Here is a 22987-nt window from a genome sequence, read left to right as displayed (position 1 = left end):
GTCAGTGCACTGTGTGTCCTGTGGTCTCCGTGGCCCCCTCATGGCTTCCTCTGTAGCCTTATTTGCATGCCTGCCCACCAGCCCCATACATGTACCTTGCCTCTCCTCTGTACCAGTCACCTGTTCTGGAAACTTGTGTGGAACGTGCATGCTCAGCACAGACGCAGGTCCACAGAGGCCTGCGTTGATGCATGGTTGCGTACAAGCACACACATATGTAATACAGTCACCCCCACACAGGCACCAGTCGCATGCATGTGGCATGCACACACATGTGCAATGCACAACACACATGTACACAGAGCACACACACACATGTATGTGTGTGCACACTTGAATCTTGCATGCACGTGGATGCACACGGGTGATGCAAACACTCATGCATGTGCACATGCTCTGTGCCCGAGGGTCCTCTCAGTGCACCTTCCCCATCCCCCACGTGCTGCTGGTTCAAATCTCCCCCTTTCCTCAGTGTCTCCCAGCCTCTGGCCTGCTCTCCTGGGCCTTAGCCCTGCCGTGGTGGCTCATCAGAAGAATGGCTCTCCTAGTGACATATCATCCTCCAGATGGTACCTTCATACGCTGTCCCTCTGGGGTGCTAGGGGTCAGCTGGGGGCCATGGGCGCACCTGGTTTCTTGCACATGGGTCAGATGTGGGAGGATGATGGGAAATTCATTCTGGATGTGAGGGGCCCCACCCCACTCTATGCCTGTCATACTCTGCTCCACCTGCGTCACACGTAGAGAGCCAGAGAGGGGTGTGTGTGTGTGTGTGTGTGTGTGTGTGTGTGTGTGTGTGTCCATATCCGCTTTGAATCCTGTTGTGAAATGTAGAAGTAAAAATGTAAGCTTTTTTTTTTCCCCTATATGATGAGACAACTCATAATGTGAATCTGGCCCTACAACCACGGTTTAGAGCTTGCCATAGTGGTGTACACCTGTAGTTCCAGCATTGGGGAGGCTGAGACAGGAGGACCTGGGAGGAGACCTGCTGGCTACAAGTAAGACTCTGACTGGTCCCACCTGCAATCCTAGCTTTCCAGCAGGCTGAGAGCTGAGCACTGAACTTCAAAGCCAGCCCAGTCAAGAAAGTCGGTGAGACTCTTTTTTTTTTTTTTTTTCCAGTCCTGGGCTTGAGCTCAGGGCCTGAGCACTGTCCTTGGACTTTCTCAAGGCTAGAGCTCTACCCCTTGAGCCTCAGCACCACTTCCGGCTTTTTCCTATGTATGTGGTACCAAGGAATCGAACCCTGGTCTTCATGCATGCTAGGCAAGCACTTTAACCACTAGGCCAAACTCCCGGCCCATCGGTGAGACTCTTATCTCCAATTAACTGTCAAACTCCAAGTGGAGCCGCAGCCCAAATAGTAGAGTGCCAGCCTTGATCAAAGAAGCAAGGACAGCACTAAGTCTCAGGACTGGCCCAAAACAACAGCCAAAACAAAACAACAGCAGGGAACTGGTCCCCAGGTGTAGCTGGAGCAGCATGCTGTCTGCTGACATCTGGGGTCAACAGGAAGTGTGAAATTTTTTTTCCCAGATTTTAGGGACAGACCCCCCCCCACCGCCCCCCTGCTAACCTAGATCTAAAATAGATGACTTTTCTATTTTTAGCAACTGGCCTACTTAGGTAGTATCCTAAACATAGGCTAGAAAGGTTTCTCTGAGAAAAAAAAAAAAGGAAAGAAAGAAAGAATAAAAGAAAGAATGAGTGAATGAATTAGGCAGGGGACTGGGAGTTTGGTCCAGTAGTAGAGTGCTTGCCTAGCATGCATGAAGACCTGGGTTCGATTCCTCAGTACCTCCAGTGGTAAGGAAAGCCCAAAGACAGTGCTCAGGGCCGAGGAAAGAGTCGCATTCTGGTTTTGTCCTTGACTTTCTTCCAGAGGGCTAGGGGTAGAAAATGTTGGGGGGGGGGGGGAGTTTTGAAAGGCTGCAAATAATTGGTGCATTTGCAAGCAGTTCAAGACCAACTTGGCATCAGAAAGAAGCTCAAGACAATCATTACAATCATTACCCTGGCAGCACATCTCCCTGGTGTTTTTGTTTTTGTTTTTGTCTATCATGGGGCTTGAACTCTGGGCCTGGGTATTGTCCCTGAGCTCTTCAGCTCAAGGTTACCAACCTACCCTTGAGCCAAGCCTCAATTCCCCTTTTCTAGAGTTTAATTGGAGATAAGAGTCTCAGGTCCTTTGTGTCCAGGCTGGCTTTGAACCTTGATCCTCAGATCTCAGCCTCCTGAGTAGCTAGGATTACAGATGTGAGCCACTGGGCTTTGCCTCCCTGTTTTTTTGTTTTTGCTTTTGTTTTTGTTTTTTTGCCAGTCCTGGGCTTGAGCTCAGGGCCTGAGTACTGTCCTGGGACTTTCTCAAGGCTAGGGCTCTACCACTTGAGCCTCAGCACCACTTCTGGCTTTTTTCTATATATGTGGTACCAAGGAATCGAACCCGGGTCTTCGTGCATGCTAGGTAAGCACTTTAACCACTAGGCCAAACTCCCGGCCCTGCCTCCCTGGTTTTTGATTGGTGCATGAGGAGCCACTTCTGAATGCATGGGTCATTCTGAATTGTGTGTGTGTACACATGTGTGCATACATGTATTATATGTGTGTGCCCATACTGGGATTTGAACTCAGATCCTGGTAGCTGTCCTTTGGCTTTTTTGCTCAAGGCTGTCATTTTACCACTAGAGCCACAGCTCTTTGTCTCAATTGTGCAAGTGTGTGTGTGTGTGTGTGTGTGTGTGTGTGTGTGTGTGTGTGTGTGTGCCATTCCTGGGGCTTGAACTCAGGACCTGCGTGCTATCTCTGAGCTTCTTTTGCACAAGGCTAGTGCTTTACCACTTGAGCCCCAGCTTCATTTCTTTTTAGTGGTTAATTGGACAGAAGACTCTCATAAAACTCCTCTGCTCAGGCTGGCTTTGAACCACAATCCTCAGATCCTAGACTCCTGAGTAGCTAGAATTACAGGCCTGAGCCACTAGTGCCTGGCTTACTTCCCAATTTTTGTTGGTTAAGTGGAGATAAGAAAATCTTGGGCTTTCCTGCCTGGACTGGCTTTGAATGAAGATCTTCATATCTCTGCCTCCTGATGACATTTACAGTCTTTCTTTCCTCTTTCGTCCTCCCTCTCTCCCTCGTTCTCTTTTTTTTCCTTCTCTCCCTTTCTCCCTCCTTCCATCCCTCCCTCCCTGTTCTAGCCTCTTCCTTTCTTTGGATGGGACCTAACGTGTGCTAGTCAAGGCCTCTACCTCTGAGCTACATTCCTAGCCCAGGACTGAGGGTTTTCTGAGGCTGCCTTGGAGCAGCGTGGAGTGGCAGACTCTCTCCCTAACTGTGTCTTACAACAGTGACGCATTGTCCCATGAACCCCTGTCCTCTTCCGCAGAGTCCCTGGAGAAGTGGGAGCGGCTGACGGTGGCCGATGCCCTGGAGCCTGTGCAGTTTGAAGATGGTGAGAAGATCGTGGTCCAGGGGGAGGCAGGTGACGATTTCTATATCATCACGGAGGTGAGTCCAGACCAGAACGAGGTACTCGGGGCTCTCCAGAGCCCATGGGGGCAGTGCCACAGAGGTCCTCTTCCCTGACCCCCTGCCTGGCACCTCCATCTCACCTCCAGGGGGTGGGCAGGATGAGAGCCTCACACCTCTGATGTAACACCTCCCCCCTCCTTGAGATCAAACATAATGACAGGAGCACAGATCTGCTGTGTGACAGCCTACACACACACACACACATACACACACACACACACACACACACACACACACACACACACACGGAAATGGTGTGGACCTGGGGTGCCACACACTGGGCTATGACAACCCCCCCTCCCCCAAGCCAGACAGCTTAAGAGGAGGAATGGTTACCTTGGCTCCCGATTGTAGTCATGTGCAGTTGCTAGGCTGGGTGCTCATAGCTGGCACCTATAAATCCCAGCTAATGAGGGTGCTGAGATCTGAGGATCACGGTTTAAAGCCAGTCCCAGCAGGAAAGTCCATGAGACGCTTACCTCCAATTAACTCCTCTCCCTCCTCCTCCCTCTGCCTCCCCCAAAAGCTGGAAATGGAGTTGTGGCTCAAGTGATAGAATTTAAGTGAAAATAAAACACACAAAAAAACTAAGGCTGAGGCTCTCAGTTCAAGTCCCAGTACCCTCCCACCATACACACACAAGAATGCAGAAACCAAGGAAAGACCCTCACAACCCCCTGCAGAACTCAGCCCAGGCTAATCGCTCAGGTCTCCCAGGTCTCTGGATTTGACCTGCTGTGCCACATGCTGCAGCCACACTGCCGGGAGAGCAGCATTGGCTGATGTATGCCCCAGGCCACAGGACAGATTCCAGTGCAGCCTTTGGGGCAAGGGCATCTGTGAGTATGAGGGACTCCTCCCACCCTAGCTCCCATCTGAGACCACCCCTTCCTGTGTTTCTCCCTGGCCCTTCTTGTCTCCCCCTGAGTGAGGTGTGAGAGCTGACCTCATGCGCTCCGTGACCTCTGGAGCCCAAGGGACTGACCAACGCTTCCCACCCTCCCCTTCATGATGGGTGGTTGCCCTCACCTCTGTGGGACTCCCAGGAGCTGGGGCGAGGCTGGAACCATCCCCTCCGGAGCTTAGGCTGCATAGAGACATTTCTAAAAGGTCATGAATGATGGGGTTCATTTAGCTTTGGAGCATGACGTCAGCATTGTCAGGATTGTACCCTCCTTGTCCCTTGTGGTGGGGTGAAGGGACAAGGTTTTCAAGGTTGGGACTTGATCTCATAAATTACCTACTGTCCAGGCCTGTGGCATGTAACGTAATTCTAGAATAAATATGGGCTTGTTTTTTAGACTTAAGATGCGTTTGTCTGTCCTGGGGATTTGAACTCAGAGCTTCACACTTGCCAGGCAGGGAGTACTACCCCTTATGCCACGCCTCAGTCCTGCAAGTCCTGTGTTTGAAGCTGTCCCCTTAACAATGTGAATTCTAGGGGCTGGGAGTTTGGCCTAGTGGTAGAGTGCTTGCCTAGCGTGCACAAAGACCTGGGTTTGATTCCTTGGTATCATGTACATAGAAAAAAACCAAAAGTGGTGCTTGTAGGTCAAATGGTAGAGCTCTAGCCTTGAGAAAGCCCAAGGACAGTGCCTAGGCCCTGAGTTCAAGCCTCAGGACTAGCAAAAAACAACATCTCACACACACACACACACACACACACACACACACACACACACACACACACATTCTCCCCATGTTCAGCCAAACCTAAGTCACCAGTGTCCGGGCACTGTAGGCTGCATGGCCTGTGAGCCAACCAGGCCATAGCTCAGGTGCGGGTGGAAGTACCCAGCGCCCACCCCCAGTGCCCAGCTGAGCTCTCTGAGCCCGTCTCACGCCTGCCTCCTTCCAGCCTGCCCTTGAAGCCTGTTTGTTTTCTCACTGTTGAGCCACCCTATCCCCCTCTGTCTGGCAACCCTGCCTCACACTTGTTTAGTTGTGACATTTCCCCCCTGGTGTGGATTTCTTTAGATGTTTTGTACCCTTAACAGGTTGCAAACACTTAACCTAGAGATCCAAAATGCACAGCTAGGACCTCTCACGTCCTCTGCACGGGTCTCTCCGGCCCCCACTCCTTCCCCAACGCCACAGGATTTGGGGGTGATCTCATGCTTAGGTTTTACTGGAAATTTTTTTTCAGAGCTGATTTCCAGCACATGTGAAAAAATCCACCAAAACTTCACACTATAGGCCCAGGAGCCAAACCCCGAGGCATTCCAGAAGGCAGACCAGCAACTCTTATTTAAGTGTCACCCCAGGAGACCTCTGCAGGCTGGACCCTCCTGCCCCGGACACCAGCCTGGCTCCCCTCTCCAGGGGAGGTACAGGGGCCCTAGTAGGGACAAGGCAGCCCCTGTGCTGGGCTGTTCAGGACCCAGAAGCTGGGGCTGCCAGCTGTTCCAAGACCTCACCAGCCTTAACATCTCCTGATGCAGGCTCTGTCTAGGAAAATGGAGAAGGGTTTGGGCAGGGGCTGGGTGGGGAGTTGGGGGCTGAGGACTCGTGTTCCACTGCACATTCCTCCATTCGAGTCGGCACATGCACATTTCCAGGCCTTGCCTGAGCCCTCCAGGCAGCCTGCAGGCAGCTGGACCCCTGAGAACCAGTTCCCCATAAAATCCCCGGCTCAGCCAGGAGGCCTGGGAGGCGTTGCCATGGGAACATGGGAGTGGATTATCTCCTTGCTTAGGAAATTAATTTTATGAATGTCCGCAACATCCATAGCCACCCTGGGGCCTGAGAATGCTCTCGCCCACTCTCAGAAATCACTCAAAGCCAGAGAGAGGGATGGTACTACATACACAGAAAACTCCGGAGGTGGTGCTGTGGTTCAAGTGGTAGAATGTTAGCCTTGAGAAAGCTCAGGGACAGTGCCCAGGTCCTGAGTTCAAGTCCCAAGACTGGCAGAAAAAAAAAGCAAGCAAGCAAGCAAGCCAGGCATGGTGGCTCAGGCCTGTAATCCTAGCTATTCAGGAGGCTGAGGTCTGAGGGTCGAGGTTCAAAGCCAGCCTAGGCTCAGTCCATGAGACTTGTATCTCCAATTAACAACTAGAAAACTGGAAGTGGCGCTGTGGCTCAAGGGGTAGGGTGGTAGTCTTGAGCTGAAGAGCTCAGGGACAACACCCAGGCCCAGAGTTCAAGCCCTATGACGGAAGGAAGGAAGGGTTGGAGGGAGGGAGGGAGAAAAGCAAAAAGAAACCCCCCAAAACAAAACAACAGTGTTACAGTCTCCCACAAACAAGTATGGAAATCACAGTCTTCCTCATTCCCTGACTCTTCAGGACCCTTTGGCCTGGGATCCTGTTTCTCACCCATCTTGCCATGCTGTGCACACGTTCCAGAGGAGACATGTGGAAAGTGTTTGCTGTATTCCAGGAGCCCAGATTCCCCAGCAGTGACTCCTGGCTCTGCAGAGAGGAACTTTAAATACCGTGCAGGGGCCATTGCCCTTGGGACAGATGTGGAGGGAACACCCTGACAGATGCACAGTTCCGGGCAAATCAATTTGCAGGACTGCTAATCTTGCTGACCCCCGCGCTGGGCTGTCCAAGGGGACCATGGGCGCAGGCAATGGGTTAAGGGCTTCATGTTGGTGTGCAGCCCCTCTATGGCTCTCTCTACAGGGGTTCTGGGGAGGGAGTCTATTCAAGGTCAGCAGAGTGCTTGCTGTTGGCTCTGTCTACAATCCTATTTACACGGGAGGCTGAAACTTGAGGACTAGTTTGAAGCCAGCCTGGGCAAGAAAGTTTGTGACACTGAAGGCAGAAGTGGTGGTATGGCACTAGCCTTAAGCAAAAGAGCTCAAGGTCCTGAGTTCAAACCCTAGTACCAGTACAAAAAAGAGAGGAAAAAGTAAAAGAAAAAGCCAAGCTGGAGGTAAGGCAGCCAGGTCAAGTTCAAACTCATAAAACAAAACAAAAACAAAAAAACCTTCAAGGCACTGGGCTAGATAGTAAGACATCACTTTAACATATTTTTTTTCCTTTTTGGAAGTGCTGGTATTTGAACTCAGGGCTTTGTGCTTCCTAGACAGGTGCTCTAGCATTGGTCTTTAGTTACTTTTTGGACCAAGTCTTGTGTGTTTGCCTGGATCTGGACCTCATTCTTCTGTGGATGTCCCCAAGTAGCTGGGATGACAGGTCATCATAAGCTGTGCCCAGCTTATTAGTAGGGATGGAGTCTTGCTTTTTGCCTAGGCTGGCCTGGAACTCTGAGTTTTCCAGTCTGCACCTCCTGGCCATGATTGGGCTCCAGGGGACGTGGGTATGAGGGCTGTGGAGCTGGTTTTAAGCTGTGTTTCCTGAGATACTTAGATGGAGGGGACATATACCCATGGGCTCCTCCTGATAATTTTGTGTGTTAATTCTGGAAGCTTCTGACCGTGTCTGGCAGAGCCACTCACCCTGGCCCCTGTGCTGGCACTGAGGACTTTGGGTTGAGAGTGTGTGCAGGCAGAGACCCAGGCATGGCCCTGCAAGCCGGAGAGAGTGTGTGGCCAGAAGGGGCTTTGTCAGTGGAGGAGCTCTCATCTAATGGGGGTCCATCTTTGGGGTACAGGGGACCCTTGGTAGGACATCATCAGCCAGGATGGGGTTCTCACTGACAGTCTGTCAATCAGTCAACGATTGAGTTTTGATGTCTGTCCAGTTGCTAGAGCCCCACTCCAGACCTGAGGCCCCGGGGACATGGGGAGCCAACGATAAGCAGGCAGCTGAGATGAGTCCCCAACCCACCTGTAGAGCAGAGCCACAGGGCTGACGTCCTGTCTGGGCTCCAGGGGCTCTGCCTGGGGTTCCTAGGTGGCCAGCTTGCCCCAGCAAATGACAGGAAAAGAACTGAACCTCGGGGAGGAACAGTGACCATAGCAGGGTGTGGCCTTCAGGCTCTCTACACTCCTTCCCTCAATGGCATGTGCCAGGTTCCTGAGGGCTGGATCCCCTCACTCCCAGCTGCTGTATGTCCACTGAGGGCAGGCTGGTCTGAGGGAGCTCCTGTTGCAGGGGTTGTCCCTGGCGTCTTAGGCAGGGACTGACAGCTCTAGACTGGCACCGTAGGCCTCCTGGGAGCCCTGGCAGGGAGGGGAATCCATAGGAATGCCCTACTTTCTCACAAAGCCACTGGGCCATGCCTCCCCCAGGGCCCAGAACTCACGGACTAGCCATTAAAATTGACCTTGGCCAACCTGGGGTGGGGGGGCTGTGCAGGTGTAGTGAGGACTCTGCAGCCAGGCTGTGAGCAGCTGGGAAGAGCTGGGCACCATGGCAGACAGGAACTCCTCCCCCTTCAACAAAAAGGAGAAGCCATTTCTCTACCCCACCCAAGACATTTCCAGTATGTCCTTAGTTAGGAAGCTCAGGGAAGAGGTGCCAACCTAGGGGGTGGAAATGGAATTTACATGGATGAAACTAGAGTTGAAATTGCCTTGCGTGTACAGATTAGTTTTAGTTGTAATGATGGCTTTCTTCAAAGCTTCAGAAAGAGTCAACAAGCAAGGCTAGACATGTGGCTTAAAGGTCAAACTCCTTTATTTATTCCTGGGGTTTAAACTCAGGATGTCATGCCTGCTCAGCTGGCACTTTACCATCTGAGCCATATCTTCAGCCTGGCTTTTAGCTGGTTATTTTAGAAATGGAATCTCTCAGACATTTTGGCTCCGGTTGGCTTTGAATGGCAGGCCTTTGGAGCTTAGCATTCTGAGTTAGCTAGGATTCAGGTTTGACCCACTGGTGCTTGACTCACGTAGAAAAAAAATTTTTTAAATCATAACAAATGAGAGGCAATGGTCACCTGGGGGTGACATGTGCCAGGCATCTTCTGGGCTGTCTCAGTGAGCTGTGGCCTGCTTTACTTGAGACTCAAGTTTGGGCTTGGTGGTGAGAAATGTGGAGAACAGGAACCAGATCTTTTTATTTATTTATTTATTTATTTTTGCCAGTCCTGGGCTTGAGCTCAGGGCCTGAGCACTATCCTTGGACTTTCTCAAGGCTAGAGCTCTACCACTTGAGCCTCAGCACCACTTCCAGCTTTTTTTTCTATGCATGTGGTACCGAGGAATCGAACCCGGGTCTTCATGCATGCGAGGCAAGCACTTTAACCACTAGGCCAAACTCCCGGCCCCAACCAGATCTTTTGCAAGTGTGTTTTACTAGTCCTGAGCATGAGCTCCACAATTCCCTGGGTTCTGGCTGTTTCCTTGGCACTGGAGATAGGAAGCTTGGACAGGAGCATTTTCCCAGCTCGCTTGCAGTGGGAGGCACTGGCCAGTCTTTAGTTGGGGCTTCCTGGGGGTTGGGACCACATGGTGGGGGTCCCGGAAATGGAAATGCCAACTCTGGATGGTCTGATCCAGGATGGGGACAGCCACTGTCTGCCTTTACAGCCTGGCGTTCGAGTGGACGGCTGAGCCCAGTTCTAGTGGCTTATGCCGGACATCCTAACTACTCAGAAGGCTGAGATCCAAGGATCGTGGCTCCAAACCAGTCTGGGTAGGAAAAATACTTAGAAGTGCAGCCGTGCCTCAAGTGGTAGAGTGTTAGCTCTGAGTAATAAAACTCAGAGCCAGAGCCCAGACCAAAGTTCAAGTCCCGGGACCAACACCACAAATCAATCCAAGTTCACAACATCTCCTGGAGCCTCTTGTCAGGGAGCACCGAGGTCAGCCCTCCCCAAAGGCCAGAGAGCTCAGGGCTGTACACAGGACCCGCCTCAACCCAAGATGTGTTGGAGAGGGAGCCGTGGGGGGGGCATTCCCCCCCCTCTCCTGGTGCTCTGGGGGTGAAGGCCCCCCTTGTCTCCCTCCCTGCTACCCTTGGCGACATGGTGGAGTGCCCGATGTTTACACACTTCCTGGTCCATCTATCAGCTGAATTCATAAACACGCAAAGGCCTGGGAGCCTTGTAGCCTGAGGGGACCTGGGTGAGGGCTGCACCCCAAGATCAACCCATCTCTTCCAGACTGTGAAGAGACGAGAGTTACTCATTAAGCTGGGCACAGCCTGGCATGGTGCTGACGAGGCTGGTCTGGGAGCAGGGTGAAGAACCCACCTTGTAATGAATTACTGCTCACGCCCTGCTAGTGGGGCTCAAGTGGTGTCTGGGCATGTGCAGATGACTGGGGAACTGAGCTCTTGGGGGCGGGGGGGGGGGGGGCTCGACGTCTCCTGCTTCCCAGGCTGTGTGATGGGACAGATGATTCTCTGGATGGGCCTTGTCTTGGGGACTGGAAACTTGGCAGACCTTGAGGGGGGCCCCCCTAAGATTGACCTCATACACTGGTGGGGTTCCATGTCAAAAGCACCATAGAAAGTCAATCTCTCAATTTTCCCTAGCCTGAAGCTGACATGTAGGCAGAACTCTGGATCAGACAGGAAGGCAGTGATCTGGGGGGAACCCTGTGGGCTGGAACCCAAACTCTCCTCAGAGCAATGGAGAGGTGAGCGTGAGAGGCATTTAGCCTCCCAGACAGCCCCAAGTGTCTGTAATATTTGTCCATTCGCGGCAGCCTGTGATATTCTGCCCAGGGCCTCTCTGCTAATCATTGACTCAAGCGTCGTCTGCAGACCCTGCACCCCTGTTGGGGAGTCAGGAGGGGCCACGGCTGAGCAGGTGTGTGACCCTGAGACTGAGCTCCTCTCCCTCCCCCACTCCCTGACCTTGAGCCTTATTCAAGGTCAACCAAAAGCACTGTGACCATTTGTGGCATTCCCCCCCCCACACATCCTGAGTTCAGACTGCCACCTCAGCACATGTGCCGAGTGAACCCTGTTACTGGGGCTGCTCTGTGTGTGGAAATGGGGTGCTTGGCAGGTTGGGGTCTCTGGGAGAGCTTGTTGGTCAGGTGGTTAGACTTGGAGGCCCAGGGCAGCTTAGGGGAAAGAAGCCTCTCCCCATGCAGAGCGCCCCCCCCCACCCCGACCTCTGCCCTGCCACACTGATTCTCGTGTCCCCACCCCGCAGGGCACTGCCTCCGTCCTCCAGCGCCGGTCCCCCAGCGAGGAGTATGTGGAGGTAGGCCGCCTCGGGCCATCCGATTACTTCGGTAAGTCGGCCTTCTTTGGCTGCTTCTCTTTCAGGCTCTGGGTGGTTAACTATGGGGGTTCCTTAGGCCTTGGGGCGAGCCCCCGGGTCAGATGAGCCAAGGGGAAGACTTTCCATGAGGCCACCTCCAATTGAGATCCAGGACAGGGCCACTGTCCCTTGCAGGACATGCCTGGCTGTCATTTTAGCTACTCAGGAGGCAGAGATCTGAGGATCGTGGGTCAAAGCTGGCCCAGGCATGAAAGTCCATGAGACTTCATTTTCTTTTGGTTGTGGGACTTGAACTCAGGGCTTGGGCGCTGTCCCCTGAGCTCTTCAGCTCAAGGCTAGCACTCTATTACATTGAGCTACAGCACCACTTCTGGTTTTCTAGTGGTTATCTGGAGGTAAGAGTCTCATGGACTTTCTTGCTGGGCTGGCTTTGATGCTCGATCCTCAGATCTCAGCCTCCTGAGTAGCCAGGATTGCAGGTATAAGCCACTGGTGCCTGTCTGTCTGTGAGACTTTTTTTTTTTTGCCAGTCCTGGGCTTGAGCTCAGGGCCTGAGCACTGTCCTTGGACTTTCTCAAGGCTAGAGCTCTACCACTTGAGCCTCAGCACCACTTCCAGCTTTTTGCTATGCATGTGGTACCGAGGAATCGAACCCGGGTCTTCGTGCATGCTAGGCAAGCATTCTACCACTAGGCCAAACTCCCGGCCCAGGAAGACTCTTTAAATGTATATAAATATTGCACAGAATGTACTTGTATTAATTTTGGGTGGGGAGCTTTTTTAAATGTATGTACCAATTCCAGGGCTTGAACCTAGGGCCTCTCATTCTCACTGGGCTTTTTCATTCAAGGCTGGTGCTTTACCATTTGAACCATGCTTCCAGCTAGACTTTTCTGCTGGTTAATTGGATAGGTAAGAGCCTGGGGAATTTTCCTGTAAAGGCTGGCTTTGAATCGTGATTCTGAGATCTTGGCCTGTTGAGTAGGTGGGGTTACAGGGCCTCAGCCGCCAGCATCCCGTTTTCTTGTGTGTGTGGATTTGAAATCTAGATTTCCCTGGTACCCTTCCGTGGTGAATTTTGTCCATCCTGAGCACCCGGCCTCTCCAGCTGGCCCCTGACCCATTTTGGCTTTTCTTGCAGGCGAGATTGCTCTGCTGCTGAATCGGCCACGTGCAGCCACTGTGGTGGCCCGAGGACCCCTGAAGTGTGTAAAGCTGGACAGACCACGCTTCGAGCGTGTACTGGGCCCCTGCTCAGAGATTCTCAAAAGAAATATTCAACGCTACAACAGCTTCATCTCCCTCACTGTCTGAGCTGTACTGGCACCTGAACGCCCTCCCTGCATCCCTGGGCCTAGCAGTTGCTCTGGGAGGCCATTGGGTGGGGCTGGCACCCTGGCATGGACCCTTTCCTTCCTTGGGACTCAGCCATTACCTGCGCATTGCAAAAACAAGCAGCAGATGTACCCCCAAACTGAGAGGGGCCAGCTTCCCCTCCCTCATGTCCTTCTGCCCCATCCCTTCCTCTTTCCCTCCCTCCCTTCTCCCTTCCCTCCCTTTTAGCTGAGCCCTGGAGCTATTCTTGAGGCTGTGTGGGATGGTTGTGGAATGGGAGTGTCCCCAAAAGGACATTCAAGAAGAGAGGGGCTTCCCCTTCCATCCCCCAGGGGTCCCCAAAGAAGCCAGATGGGTTCTAACTCCCAACTTCAAGACTGGTGTCATGTGTGCAGGGTGAAGGATGGGGGAGGCAGCGAGTTAATATGGCGGCTGGTCCTTACCTCTGGTGGAAAGTGGGTCCCCAGCCTGGTTGAGACAGTTGTTGGGGTCCCCCCTGGTCCCCTCAAAGATGGGGTTGGGACCTGCTGAGATCTGGCTTGCACAGAGCTGGGTTCCCTGTTCTTGGAACTTGAGGGCAAGGGACAATGTCAGGTTCCATTTCTCTGCCAGTGGCCTGTAGGAGCCCTTGAAGGGAAAAGAGGGATTTTGAGAAGGTCCTGGATAAAGATGGAGAACCCATAGGCCCTTATGCCGCTCCTCATAGTAAGCTGTGCAAACCCCAGATCCTAGCCCCAGTGAAGCCTGATGGGAAGAGAATCCATCTTTGCGCCCCACATGGCTTGGCACCTATGCACCAGCTAGAACCTCAAGTGTGCCCCCAGTTTTGTGCAGAGAGGAGTGGCCTAGACCTGAGAGGCCTTGTGGGTATTCGGAGCTGCCCAGCGCTGCCTCTGGGTAATAGACACACAATGAAACAACTTAACCCATGCACCCTCATCCCCGACACATGCCTGTCCAGAAAGGTGTCTGTCCCTCCATGTCTTGCCTGCACCTGTGGACTCCAGGGCCTGTGGATCTGCTCGCCTTACTCTTATTTATGTGCTGCATGAACCATAAAATGTGCAACGAAGAGCTCTTTGCCATTATCTTTTATTGGGGGTGGGGTGGGGGGAGCGTGTCTTGGTCTGAAATCTGTTGTGAATTGGGTTTTCTTTTTCTTTTGGGCTGGTATTAGAACCCAAATTCAGAGCCTCATGCTCTTTTTACTCATGCATCACACTCCATGACTTGAGTTATGTCTCCAGTCCAGAGTTTTGACGGTTAACAGGAGATTGGAATCTTCAGGAATTGTCTTCATGATCTGGCTTCCAACCCAGATTGTCAGATCTCAACCTCCTGAATAGCTGACAAGTGTGAGCCATGGGTGCCACCTATTATCTAGGTTCTGTGTGATGCAGCCATGGTTTCTTCCACCTGAGGATGACCCCCTTGCTCCCACTGGAGGGAACACAGATATCCAAAACCTTATTTCAATTTCTTTGTGTGTGCCAGGACTGGGACTTGAACTCAGGGCCTAGGGGCTCTGACCCTTCACTTTTTCATTCAAGGCTGGTCCGCTACCAATTGAGCACAGCTTCACTTGTAGCTAGCTTTTTGCTGGTTAATTTGGAGATAAGAATCTCCTGGACTTTCCTGTCCAGGCTGAACCTTGCTCCTCAGATCTCAGCCTTCTGTGTGGGTAAGATTATAGGCTTGAGCTACTGGCACCTGGCTTCATCTTTGATTGCCTTTTTCAAGTTTTTATAGTCTTCACTGCAGGATCCTGTGGGCTTCTCGGGGCACAAGGGCTTTCCCTGGGGCTGTGTCATGGGCCGTGGTTGGAGTGTGCTCAGTCTGCCTCCCAGGTCAACCATGAATGTAAGGACCCTAGCAAAATGAGGTCATCCTTGGCAAGTGCCTGGGCTGGACCCCACCCACAAGCCCGGCTGGCACGATGGCTTTGGCTGCCTCTCTAGACGGTGGACAGTCCTTGCCTCCCCCTCCTCCTGGCTCTGCTGAATCAGCCTTGTGAGTCACTTTGAGGTCAGGCAATTCCCTGCTTTGCTGGGGAGACAGGAAGCCCCCCAATTGCGTAGGCCCAGATCCCCCACTCCGGAGAGGATGATTTCATGTCTGGTACCCAGAGGGTACCATGAGGAGTCCTAGGGCCATCGAGGTACCTAGACATCGGATCCAGACAGTGGTCCTACATTCTAAGGCTGATGGTTCTCAGTGCTCCTGATTCTTGTAATCAGAGACAGCCCTCACCCCAGTGTCTGACTCTTCGAGCAGCTCTAGCCCCAGCTTGATCTACAGGTTTTCTTCAAGAATCTGACCTGTAGCCGGGTGCCAGTGGTTCATGCTTGTAATCCTAGCAACTCAGGAGGCTGAGATCTGAGGATTGAGGTTCAAAGTCAGCCTGGACAGGAAAGTCCAGGAGATTCTTATCTCCAGTTAATCATCAGAAAACCAGAGATGGAACTGTGGCTCAGAGTAGTAGAGTGCTAGCCTTGAGTGAAAGAGCTCAAGGACAGCACCCAGGCCCTGAGTTCAAGCCCCATAACTGAGCCCTGAGCCCCGCCTCCCTCCACAACAGAGCATGGGTTCTTGCTCTGTAGACTTCCCCTTAGACCCACAGCCTCCCTGTCAGCCCCCACAAACCAACCTCCTTTCTACTCCTGCAGTTGGACAAATTAGGTTGGTGCCTTTCAGGAAATCTTCTTTTTAGATCCTAGGCTGGGACTCAAGGTCAGTACCTGCCACTTTTGCTCATTGGCTTTTGTTCAACCAACGGAACCATGTATCCAACCCCTCAGGAATTCTCTTTTTTTTTTCTTCTTCTTCTTTTTAAATGCCAGTCCTGGGGCTTGAACTCAGGGCCTGGGAGCACTGTCCTGGAGCACTTTTGCTCAAGGCTAATGTTCAGCCACTTGAGCCATAGCACCACTTCCAATGTTTCTGTGTATGTGGTTCTGAGTAATCAAACTGCCACCATGCCTTGTTTCTGATCTTAGTTCTTTTTAGCTGTGTGGCATCAGACAAGTTCACTAACTTTTCTGAGCCCCACCAGCCTTATCTATGAAGCACAATTGAGATTGTACAAAGTAGAAGTCAAAGTGAAATATATATCCTACTTACAGCTAAGCCCTCCTGCTTTACCCAAATATGTGAATTAAGCCAAGTGCCTATGGCTCATTCCTGTAATGGTAGCTACTCAGAACGCTAAAATCTGAGGACCGCAGTAGAAAGCCAACCTGGGCAGGAAAGTTCTTGAGACTTCTATTGCCAATTACCCACCAAGAAGCTGGAAGTAGAGCTGAGGCACAAAAATGAATGACAGCCTTGAGAAAAAAAAAAATCCCATGAACAGTACTCAGGCCCTGAGTTCAAGTTCCAGTCCTAGCACAAAACAAAACGAAAACATGTAAAGATGGGCCCAGGCTGCCACCATCCTTGGGCTCAAAGTGTTGTCTTCTTCCAGGCTTGTGGCCTTCACTGCACAGCCTGGATACTGCTCTGTGGCCCCAATCAAGGCCACTGTCTGGCACATCCAGCCTGGGAGGAGCCATGCAGCTCCCCACCTCTGCCTGGAGCCCTGGCCTGGTTTGTGATTGCATGATGTCATTGCACCACCTCATGGCACAAACACCCAGATCACATGACCATATGGCCTTTGCAATGAAGACTTCCCGCTGTGCTGTAAGGCGCGAGGGTCAGGGGACCCCTGAAGTCTGCCTCACTGGGCTCTCTGAACGGCCTACTCTAGGCCCTTGGGGCACAGGCTGACCACAGAGTGGCAACTGCGGTGGTCACACATTTCAGTGGCTCTGGTAACCAGGGGTGGACTGTGAGCCTTTTGTGATGGAATTTCAATGAGCTATGGAGAATCACTCGTAGGGCTGACCTGGGATCTAGAAAGGGCAGATACGAGGGCCTGCCATGGAGAGAGGGCTCACCTAGGGCCGCCAGGCTTTTGAGGGACCTGAGATCTACCAAGGTCTCTTCCTTCATTCAGCAATAATGCCACCAGGAACCCCAGCCCTCGGCTTGAACTCAGGACCTTGTGCTCTTGCTTAGCTTTTTCCACTCAAGGCTGGTGCTCTACCACTTGAGCCACAGCTCCACTTGCAGCTTTTTGGCGGAGGAGGCTATGATGTATCCCAAGGAATTGATATCGGTCTCTCTCCCTTTCTGCCCACCTGCCTACCTGTTTGCCTGGCTGGCTGGCTGGCTGTGGTACTCTTTTGAGCTCTAACATTCACACATAGCAATAGCTGGAGGACATGCCAGCCCCTATTGAATACCAATTTTTCCCTGTGGCTTTTTGGGGTGCATTTTTATACCCAGAGATGCTGAGCTGGGAGCTGGAAGGGAAATCAGCTAACTGGGCCTCCCAGTCTAGCCTGAGCCTGCCCTGCCCCGCCCTGCCAGCTCTGCCTGCCTGTGGGCTATAAAACTGTTTATGGGCCTGGCACTGCCCTCTGGGCCTTGGCCAGGGCTCTCCCCGTCCCAGATGGCCACACCTCCGTGGGAGCCTCTGGGAAGTAGAGGCCCAGGAAGACACCCCATTGGGTACCACCAGGGAGGGGGAGATGATGCACTGATCACGTGGGCTGGACAGTGGCTTGGATCCCCACCCCCACCCCGCTCTCTGCATGAGCTGGGCATGGGAAGGGGCTGTCCCTCTGCAGCCCCTTAACCTCCTGGTTGTATTTCCTGAGGCGTGGCAGTGGCATGACACTTCCTCTTGTCATCTAGGGTCTGAACAGCGGAGGAAGAGAGCCCTGCTGTGGGGACCCCCATTTTGGGGATACAGGGGGGCTCAAGGAAACAGCCTAGATGTCACCTGCGCCCCACCCCCAGCTCATAAATCAAGAAGGGGGCTGGGACTGCACTTGGAGGGTCAGAAGGCTAGGTAAATGCGTGACCAGGATGGTGGGCACTCAGTGTCCTTTGGAGGGGGGTCCTGAACCACTGTCATCCCCACCCTCTGGGACCCCTGCTGGCACGGTCAGGGACAATGGAGTCTGGCTTCTCTGGGGCCATCCTGAGCAATTTTCTGGCTGGCTACTTCTGGGAAACCATCTGAGCTGTTGGAAGGAAGAGGGTGATGGGGCTGCTGAACCCCCACAACTCTGGTAGATTGTCTCTTGCCACACCCATTCCTCCAGCCCAGGAATGGGAGGTGGGCAACTGTCAACTGTCCCCCCCCCTCCCGCCTCCCTCGTGTGGCCCAGGTGACAGTGGCAGGAATGTCAGCAGCAAGGATCTGAAGACCTCAGCACTCTCTCCTGCAGGAAGGCCACTGGCACAGCAAGGACACAAATCATACCCTTGAGGATGCCTGGACCTGTTGCCTGTCTGTCCCTGTCCCCTGGTCACGTCCCTCCTGTCCCTGACTGTCTCTAGCAGAGGTCACCCTTTCTGGAATCCAGGCCCATTAAGGAAGGTGCCCCTTCGGTGGGCACAGCCCATCTGGAGTCTCATACCCCCATTCCCGGGCCTGGCCTCCCCACTCAGGAAGTGATGGGCGGGCTGGCAGGGGAAGAAGGGGGAGGGGCGGCCAGGGGAATTGAAAGTGCATTCCAGACTGGTGACATAGCCCTGCGGCCAGAGGGCAGGGAGGGTTCAGCGGGTGGCAAAGTTGCCTGTCCGGAAGGTCCCCAGGGGGAAGGTGGGATGGGTGGGGCCTAGCTAAGAAGGAAGAGAAGAGTCTGCCCTGGGGAGAGCTCCGGGCTGCATTTCTGTAAGATTGGGCTCCAAGCCACCTCTGCCAGGAAGCCCTCTCAGATTTTTTTTTTTTCCTGGCTCTGGACCAGGCTCTGTTTAGGCCTGAGCAGAGCTGGTTGGTACACTTGAGTCTCATGGTTCCACTTCAGAAGATTTCCTGTGCTGTGCACGGATCTCCAGGCAAGATGGGGGGCTTGGTTGGCCACATTGGCTGCTTGGATTTTCTAAAGCCCTTCCTCCCCTGGCAGGTAGAGGTGTGCATTGGGTTCTTGGGCTCGGGATGAGAGGTATGGAATCGATTGATGTGCAGGTGGTTTGACCTACGGTGAAGAGGAGGTCCAAGAGAGTAAGACCCCGAAAAAGAGTGGTGAGGGAGGACCCAACGAGAAGAAAGTGGTTGTTTGGGGAGCTACCGAGCAGTTGCGGAGAAGGAGGCTTTCCCCAACTTTGTGCTCAACATGAATGAGGGGACTACCATGAAGGAATCAGAGAACACAGCTGGACCCTTGATCTGACCTTTCCTGAAACCTGTCCTCTGGGTTCCTAAGTGAGGAGCGTGGTTGGGTATCTCAGTGTGGGTTGAGCTTTCCTTGCATGAAGGTGAAAGCATTCAGTGGAGGTAAGTCCTGGAGCTTGATTACAGGGCCCTGAGCAATTCGGCTCAAGGCCGGTGCTCTATCACTTGAGCCACAGCTCCATGTCTGACTTTTTGCTGGTTAATGGGAGATAAGAGTCTCTAGGACTTTCTTGCCTGAGCTGACTTGGAACTGTGGTCCTCAGCTCTCAGCCTCCATGAGCTACCAGTTGTGAGTTCTGCTCTAGGCTGGTAGAAGAAGGGTAGAGATGCTTGGCATTCAGATCTGGGTCCTTAAGTGCTACTGTACTGCCCTGTAATTGGAGAAATCATTTCTCCAAGGTGAGCTAGCAGACCAGAGTCTTTGGACTAGGTCTGGGCAATGGTGCATTATGTCCCTAATTCCTGGCAGTAGAGCTTGGGTGCACTGTAGTCCAAATGGAGCTGGTAAGGTGTGGCTTTGGGTTTGGCTGTGGTGGGGAAGGATTCTGATGAAGCCAGAGGTGGATTCTGTAGTCTTCGCTGGAATGCCTTGATCAAGCCATCCCTGAACTCCACATTATGTGGATCCAGTACGCTCTTCTGCTGTCTTTGGCTGTTTTGAATTGGGCTCCAGTGTCCCAATGCCCATAGACCCCACGAACCCTGTGCCCACCTAGTCTATAGACACCAGGATTCTGGAACCCACCTAGTGGGCTGTGGCTTTTTCCTCTTACAGCTGAAAAGAGGAGGAATGACAAGATGTGGGGTGCTAGGTTTCTTTTTGTCCTTTATTCTACGCTGCTCTCTCATTTCTGCTCTCCTGTGTCCTCTTCCCATCCCATGAAAGGGTCTCAAGACACCCCACTTCCACCTTTCCATTTGAAGCCTAGGCCCTCTGGCCTTAGGGAAGTCCCCCCTGTCCACATACGCCGTGTGTGGATGCCAGCTCGGCTCCAGGCACAGCCACAGATAGCTGGCCCCTTTCCCTGTCCTTTGGTGTCACACCGGTCTGGATGCAGCAGGGCAGTGGCAGACGACTGGAGTGGAAGAATCACCACTTCCTAGATGGGGACACTGAGGCACTGAGGCCCAGCATGCATTGCTCAAGGCCTCAGGGTCAGCAAGGGCTGGCTCTCTGGGAAGCCACAGCGTGGAGCTGTCCTTGGTGAGCAGAAAGTCTGTATGAAAGGCACCCTGTGCCTACACCTTCACTTTGAATGGCAGAAACGTGAGGAAAACAGGCCCCAAACGCGCCCTGAAGCAAGGCTGTCTCACTCGTTGCTATTAAATGAATGACGTGAAGTTGGAGTTGCTGGGATCTGAATTCAGAGTCTTTCTTCTGCTTGCTAGGTAGGCACGATCCATTTTTCTTTTTTTTTTTTTTGTCAGTCCTGGGCTTGAGCTCAGGGCCTGAGCACTGTCCTTGGACTTTCTCAAGGCTAGAGCTCTACCACTTGAGCCTCAGCACCACTTCCGGCTTCTTTTTTTCTATGTATGTGGTACCGAGGAATCGAACCCGGGTCTTCATGCATGCTAGGCATGCACTTTAACCGCTAGGCCAAACTCCCGGCCCTATTTTTTTTTTTTTTTAAATAAGGGCTCGACTGTGTTTTGTTTTGATTTTCTTTTTGGTGTGGAGCCAGCCTGGGACTTCAGTATTCCTACCTACACGTCTGGAGTAGTTAGGATCACAGACATGAACCATCACACTTGGCATGTATGTAGAGAGGGGAGAATACCTAACGTTTTGTTCAGGCTGATCTTGAACAGAGATCCTTTTGCTCTTTACCTCGTAAGTATCTGTGATTATAGGCAAAACTCACTAGGCCTGGCTCCTTGCTGTCTTTGGCTCACTTTCCTAGACTGGTGCCCAGATACAGGATGGCAGGGTCAGGGCCCGTGGGACTGATGGTCCCACTGAGTCATGGTGGTGGGTTCTCACTGCCTGCTGCTTCCCACAGCTTCCTCTCGGCTCTGTGGCCATGGGGGTGATATGTCCCCCACCTGCTGTCCCCCAGCTGTGACTGTCCTTCCATATGAGTTCCTGGACAAGGGTATTTTCAAATATTATGCAATACTGTGCTCCTGAGATCAAGGGAATGTCCAGCTTTGACAAGCGGAACTACTGCCCACAGATGTTTCCAGTTCATCAATGCCTTAGCTTCTGCTCTGTGGAGTCATCTTTAAACTTAAACAATGTAGGCCGGGAGTTTGGCCTAGTGGTTAAAGTGCGTGCCTAGCATGCATGAAGACCCGGGTTCGATTCCTCAGTACCACATACATAGAAAAAAGCCGGAAGTGGTGCTGAGGCTCAAGTGGTAGAGCTCTAGCCTTGAGAAAGTCCAAGGACAGTGCTCAGGCCCTGAGCTCAAGCCCAGGACTGGCAAAAAAACAAAACAAAACAACAAAAAAAAAAAACTTAAACAGTGTGAACTGGGAGCTCCCATTTAATCTCTCATTGGTGGCTTGCTCCGTGTCTCCTACTTTCTTGTCATTTATTAGTCTGGAAAGGGAAAGAAAATTAGGAAGTGGGAAGCATTATTTGATCCGTTTTTTTTTTATTATTTGAAAAAATGTGCAACTTTACAGAAGGCAATAATGGCTATTCATTCACGGGTGTCCCTCCCTCCCTTCCTCCCTCCCTCCCTTCCTCCCTCCCTCCCTCCCTCCCCCCATCCAATTCATCATCTAGTTATCATGCATTGAAATCTACCTGCCATCATCTATCAATTTTTTTTTTTTGCCAGTCCTGGGGCTTGAATTCAGGACCTGGACACTGTCCTTGAGCTTTTCTAAGGCTAGCACTCTACCACTTGAGCCACAGTACCACTTCTAGCTTTTTCAGTGTATTGTGGTACTGAGGGCTTTGTGCATGCTAGGTGAGCACTCTACCACTAGCCCATACTCCTGGCTTCATTTTTCAATTTTTGTTTTGTGGGCATGTATTGCAACTAGAACTTGAACTCAGGGCCTCATGCTCTTGCTTGGCGTTTTCCCCCCTCAGGGCTAGCACTCTGCCATTTGAGTCACAAGCTCCATTTCTGGCTTTTTGCTGCTTAGAAATAAAAGTCTTCCAGTTTCCTGTCTAGGCTGGCTTTGAATTGTGCTTCTCAGACTTCTGAGTAGTAAGGACTACTTCACTATAATCCATTTATCTCTAAAACTATCAACTGAAACATCTGTGGGTTTCATCCATCTCTGTATTTGCCTTCTGCATGATCTATGTCCATATTTATGTAATGTTACCTGTTTATGTGAATGTATGCATTATGTGTCTATTACTCATCTATCTACCTATCTCCCTGTGTGTCTGTCTGTCTAGGAATCCATCATTGGTATGTCATCCATCTGTCCCTCTCTTACAATGCAGGCTCTGAATATCATGCCCACCTTTCCAGGTCCCCAAGACCATTTTTCTTTTTTTTTTTTTTGCCAGTCCTGGGCTTGAGCTCAGGGCCTGAGCACTGTCCTTGGACTTTCTCAAGGCTAGAGCTCTACCACTTGAGCCTCAGCACCACTTCCGGCTTTTTTCTACGTATGTGGTACCCAGGAATCGAACCCGCGTCTTCGTGCATGCTAGGCAAGCACTTTAACCACTAAGCCAAACTCCTGGCCCGCAATGAAACTTTCTGGCATCCCTCCAGTCCTGCAAGCCGCTGTCATCTGCTCGTGTGGATAAGGGTCTCATGCCTGAATCACACCAGAATCATACCTGTGGCCTGACGTGACTCTGAGTTGCTCTCATTACTTTAAGGGTCAGACCCTGCTGGGTACCTAAAGCTCAGGCCTGTCTTTCTAGCTACTCCGAAGGCTGACATC

General features: G+C 52.1%; 1 protein-coding gene across 1 annotated transcript in view; it reads left to right on the top strand.

Moving 5' to 3' along the window:
• Prkar1b (protein kinase cAMP-dependent type I regulatory subunit beta) overlaps positions 1 to 13972 on the top strand; it is an 86078-nt gene extending 72106 nt beyond the window's left edge. The window contains exons 9-11 of the mRNA XM_090324103.1: positions 3386 to 3507; positions 11494 to 11575; positions 12707 to 13972. Of these exons, the coding sequence (XP_090180229.1) occupies positions 3386 to 3507; positions 11494 to 11575; positions 12707 to 12879 (377 nt within the window). The 3' untranslated portion in view covers positions 12880 to 13972. The remainder of the gene's footprint in view (positions 1 to 3385; positions 3508 to 11493; positions 11576 to 12706) is intronic.
• Positions 13973 to 22987: the final 9015 nt, after the last annotated feature.

Source organism: Megascapheus bottae, chromosome 34, assembly GCF_031878675.1.
Source record: "Megascapheus bottae isolate mThoBot1 chromosome 34, mThoBot2.hap1, whole genome shotgun sequence".
Taxonomy (NCBI): domain Eukaryota; kingdom Metazoa; phylum Chordata; class Mammalia; order Rodentia; family Geomyidae; genus Megascapheus; species Megascapheus bottae.
The sequence above is the reverse complement of the archived record's forward strand: the minus strand, read 5'-3'. Positions and strand labels throughout refer to the sequence as shown.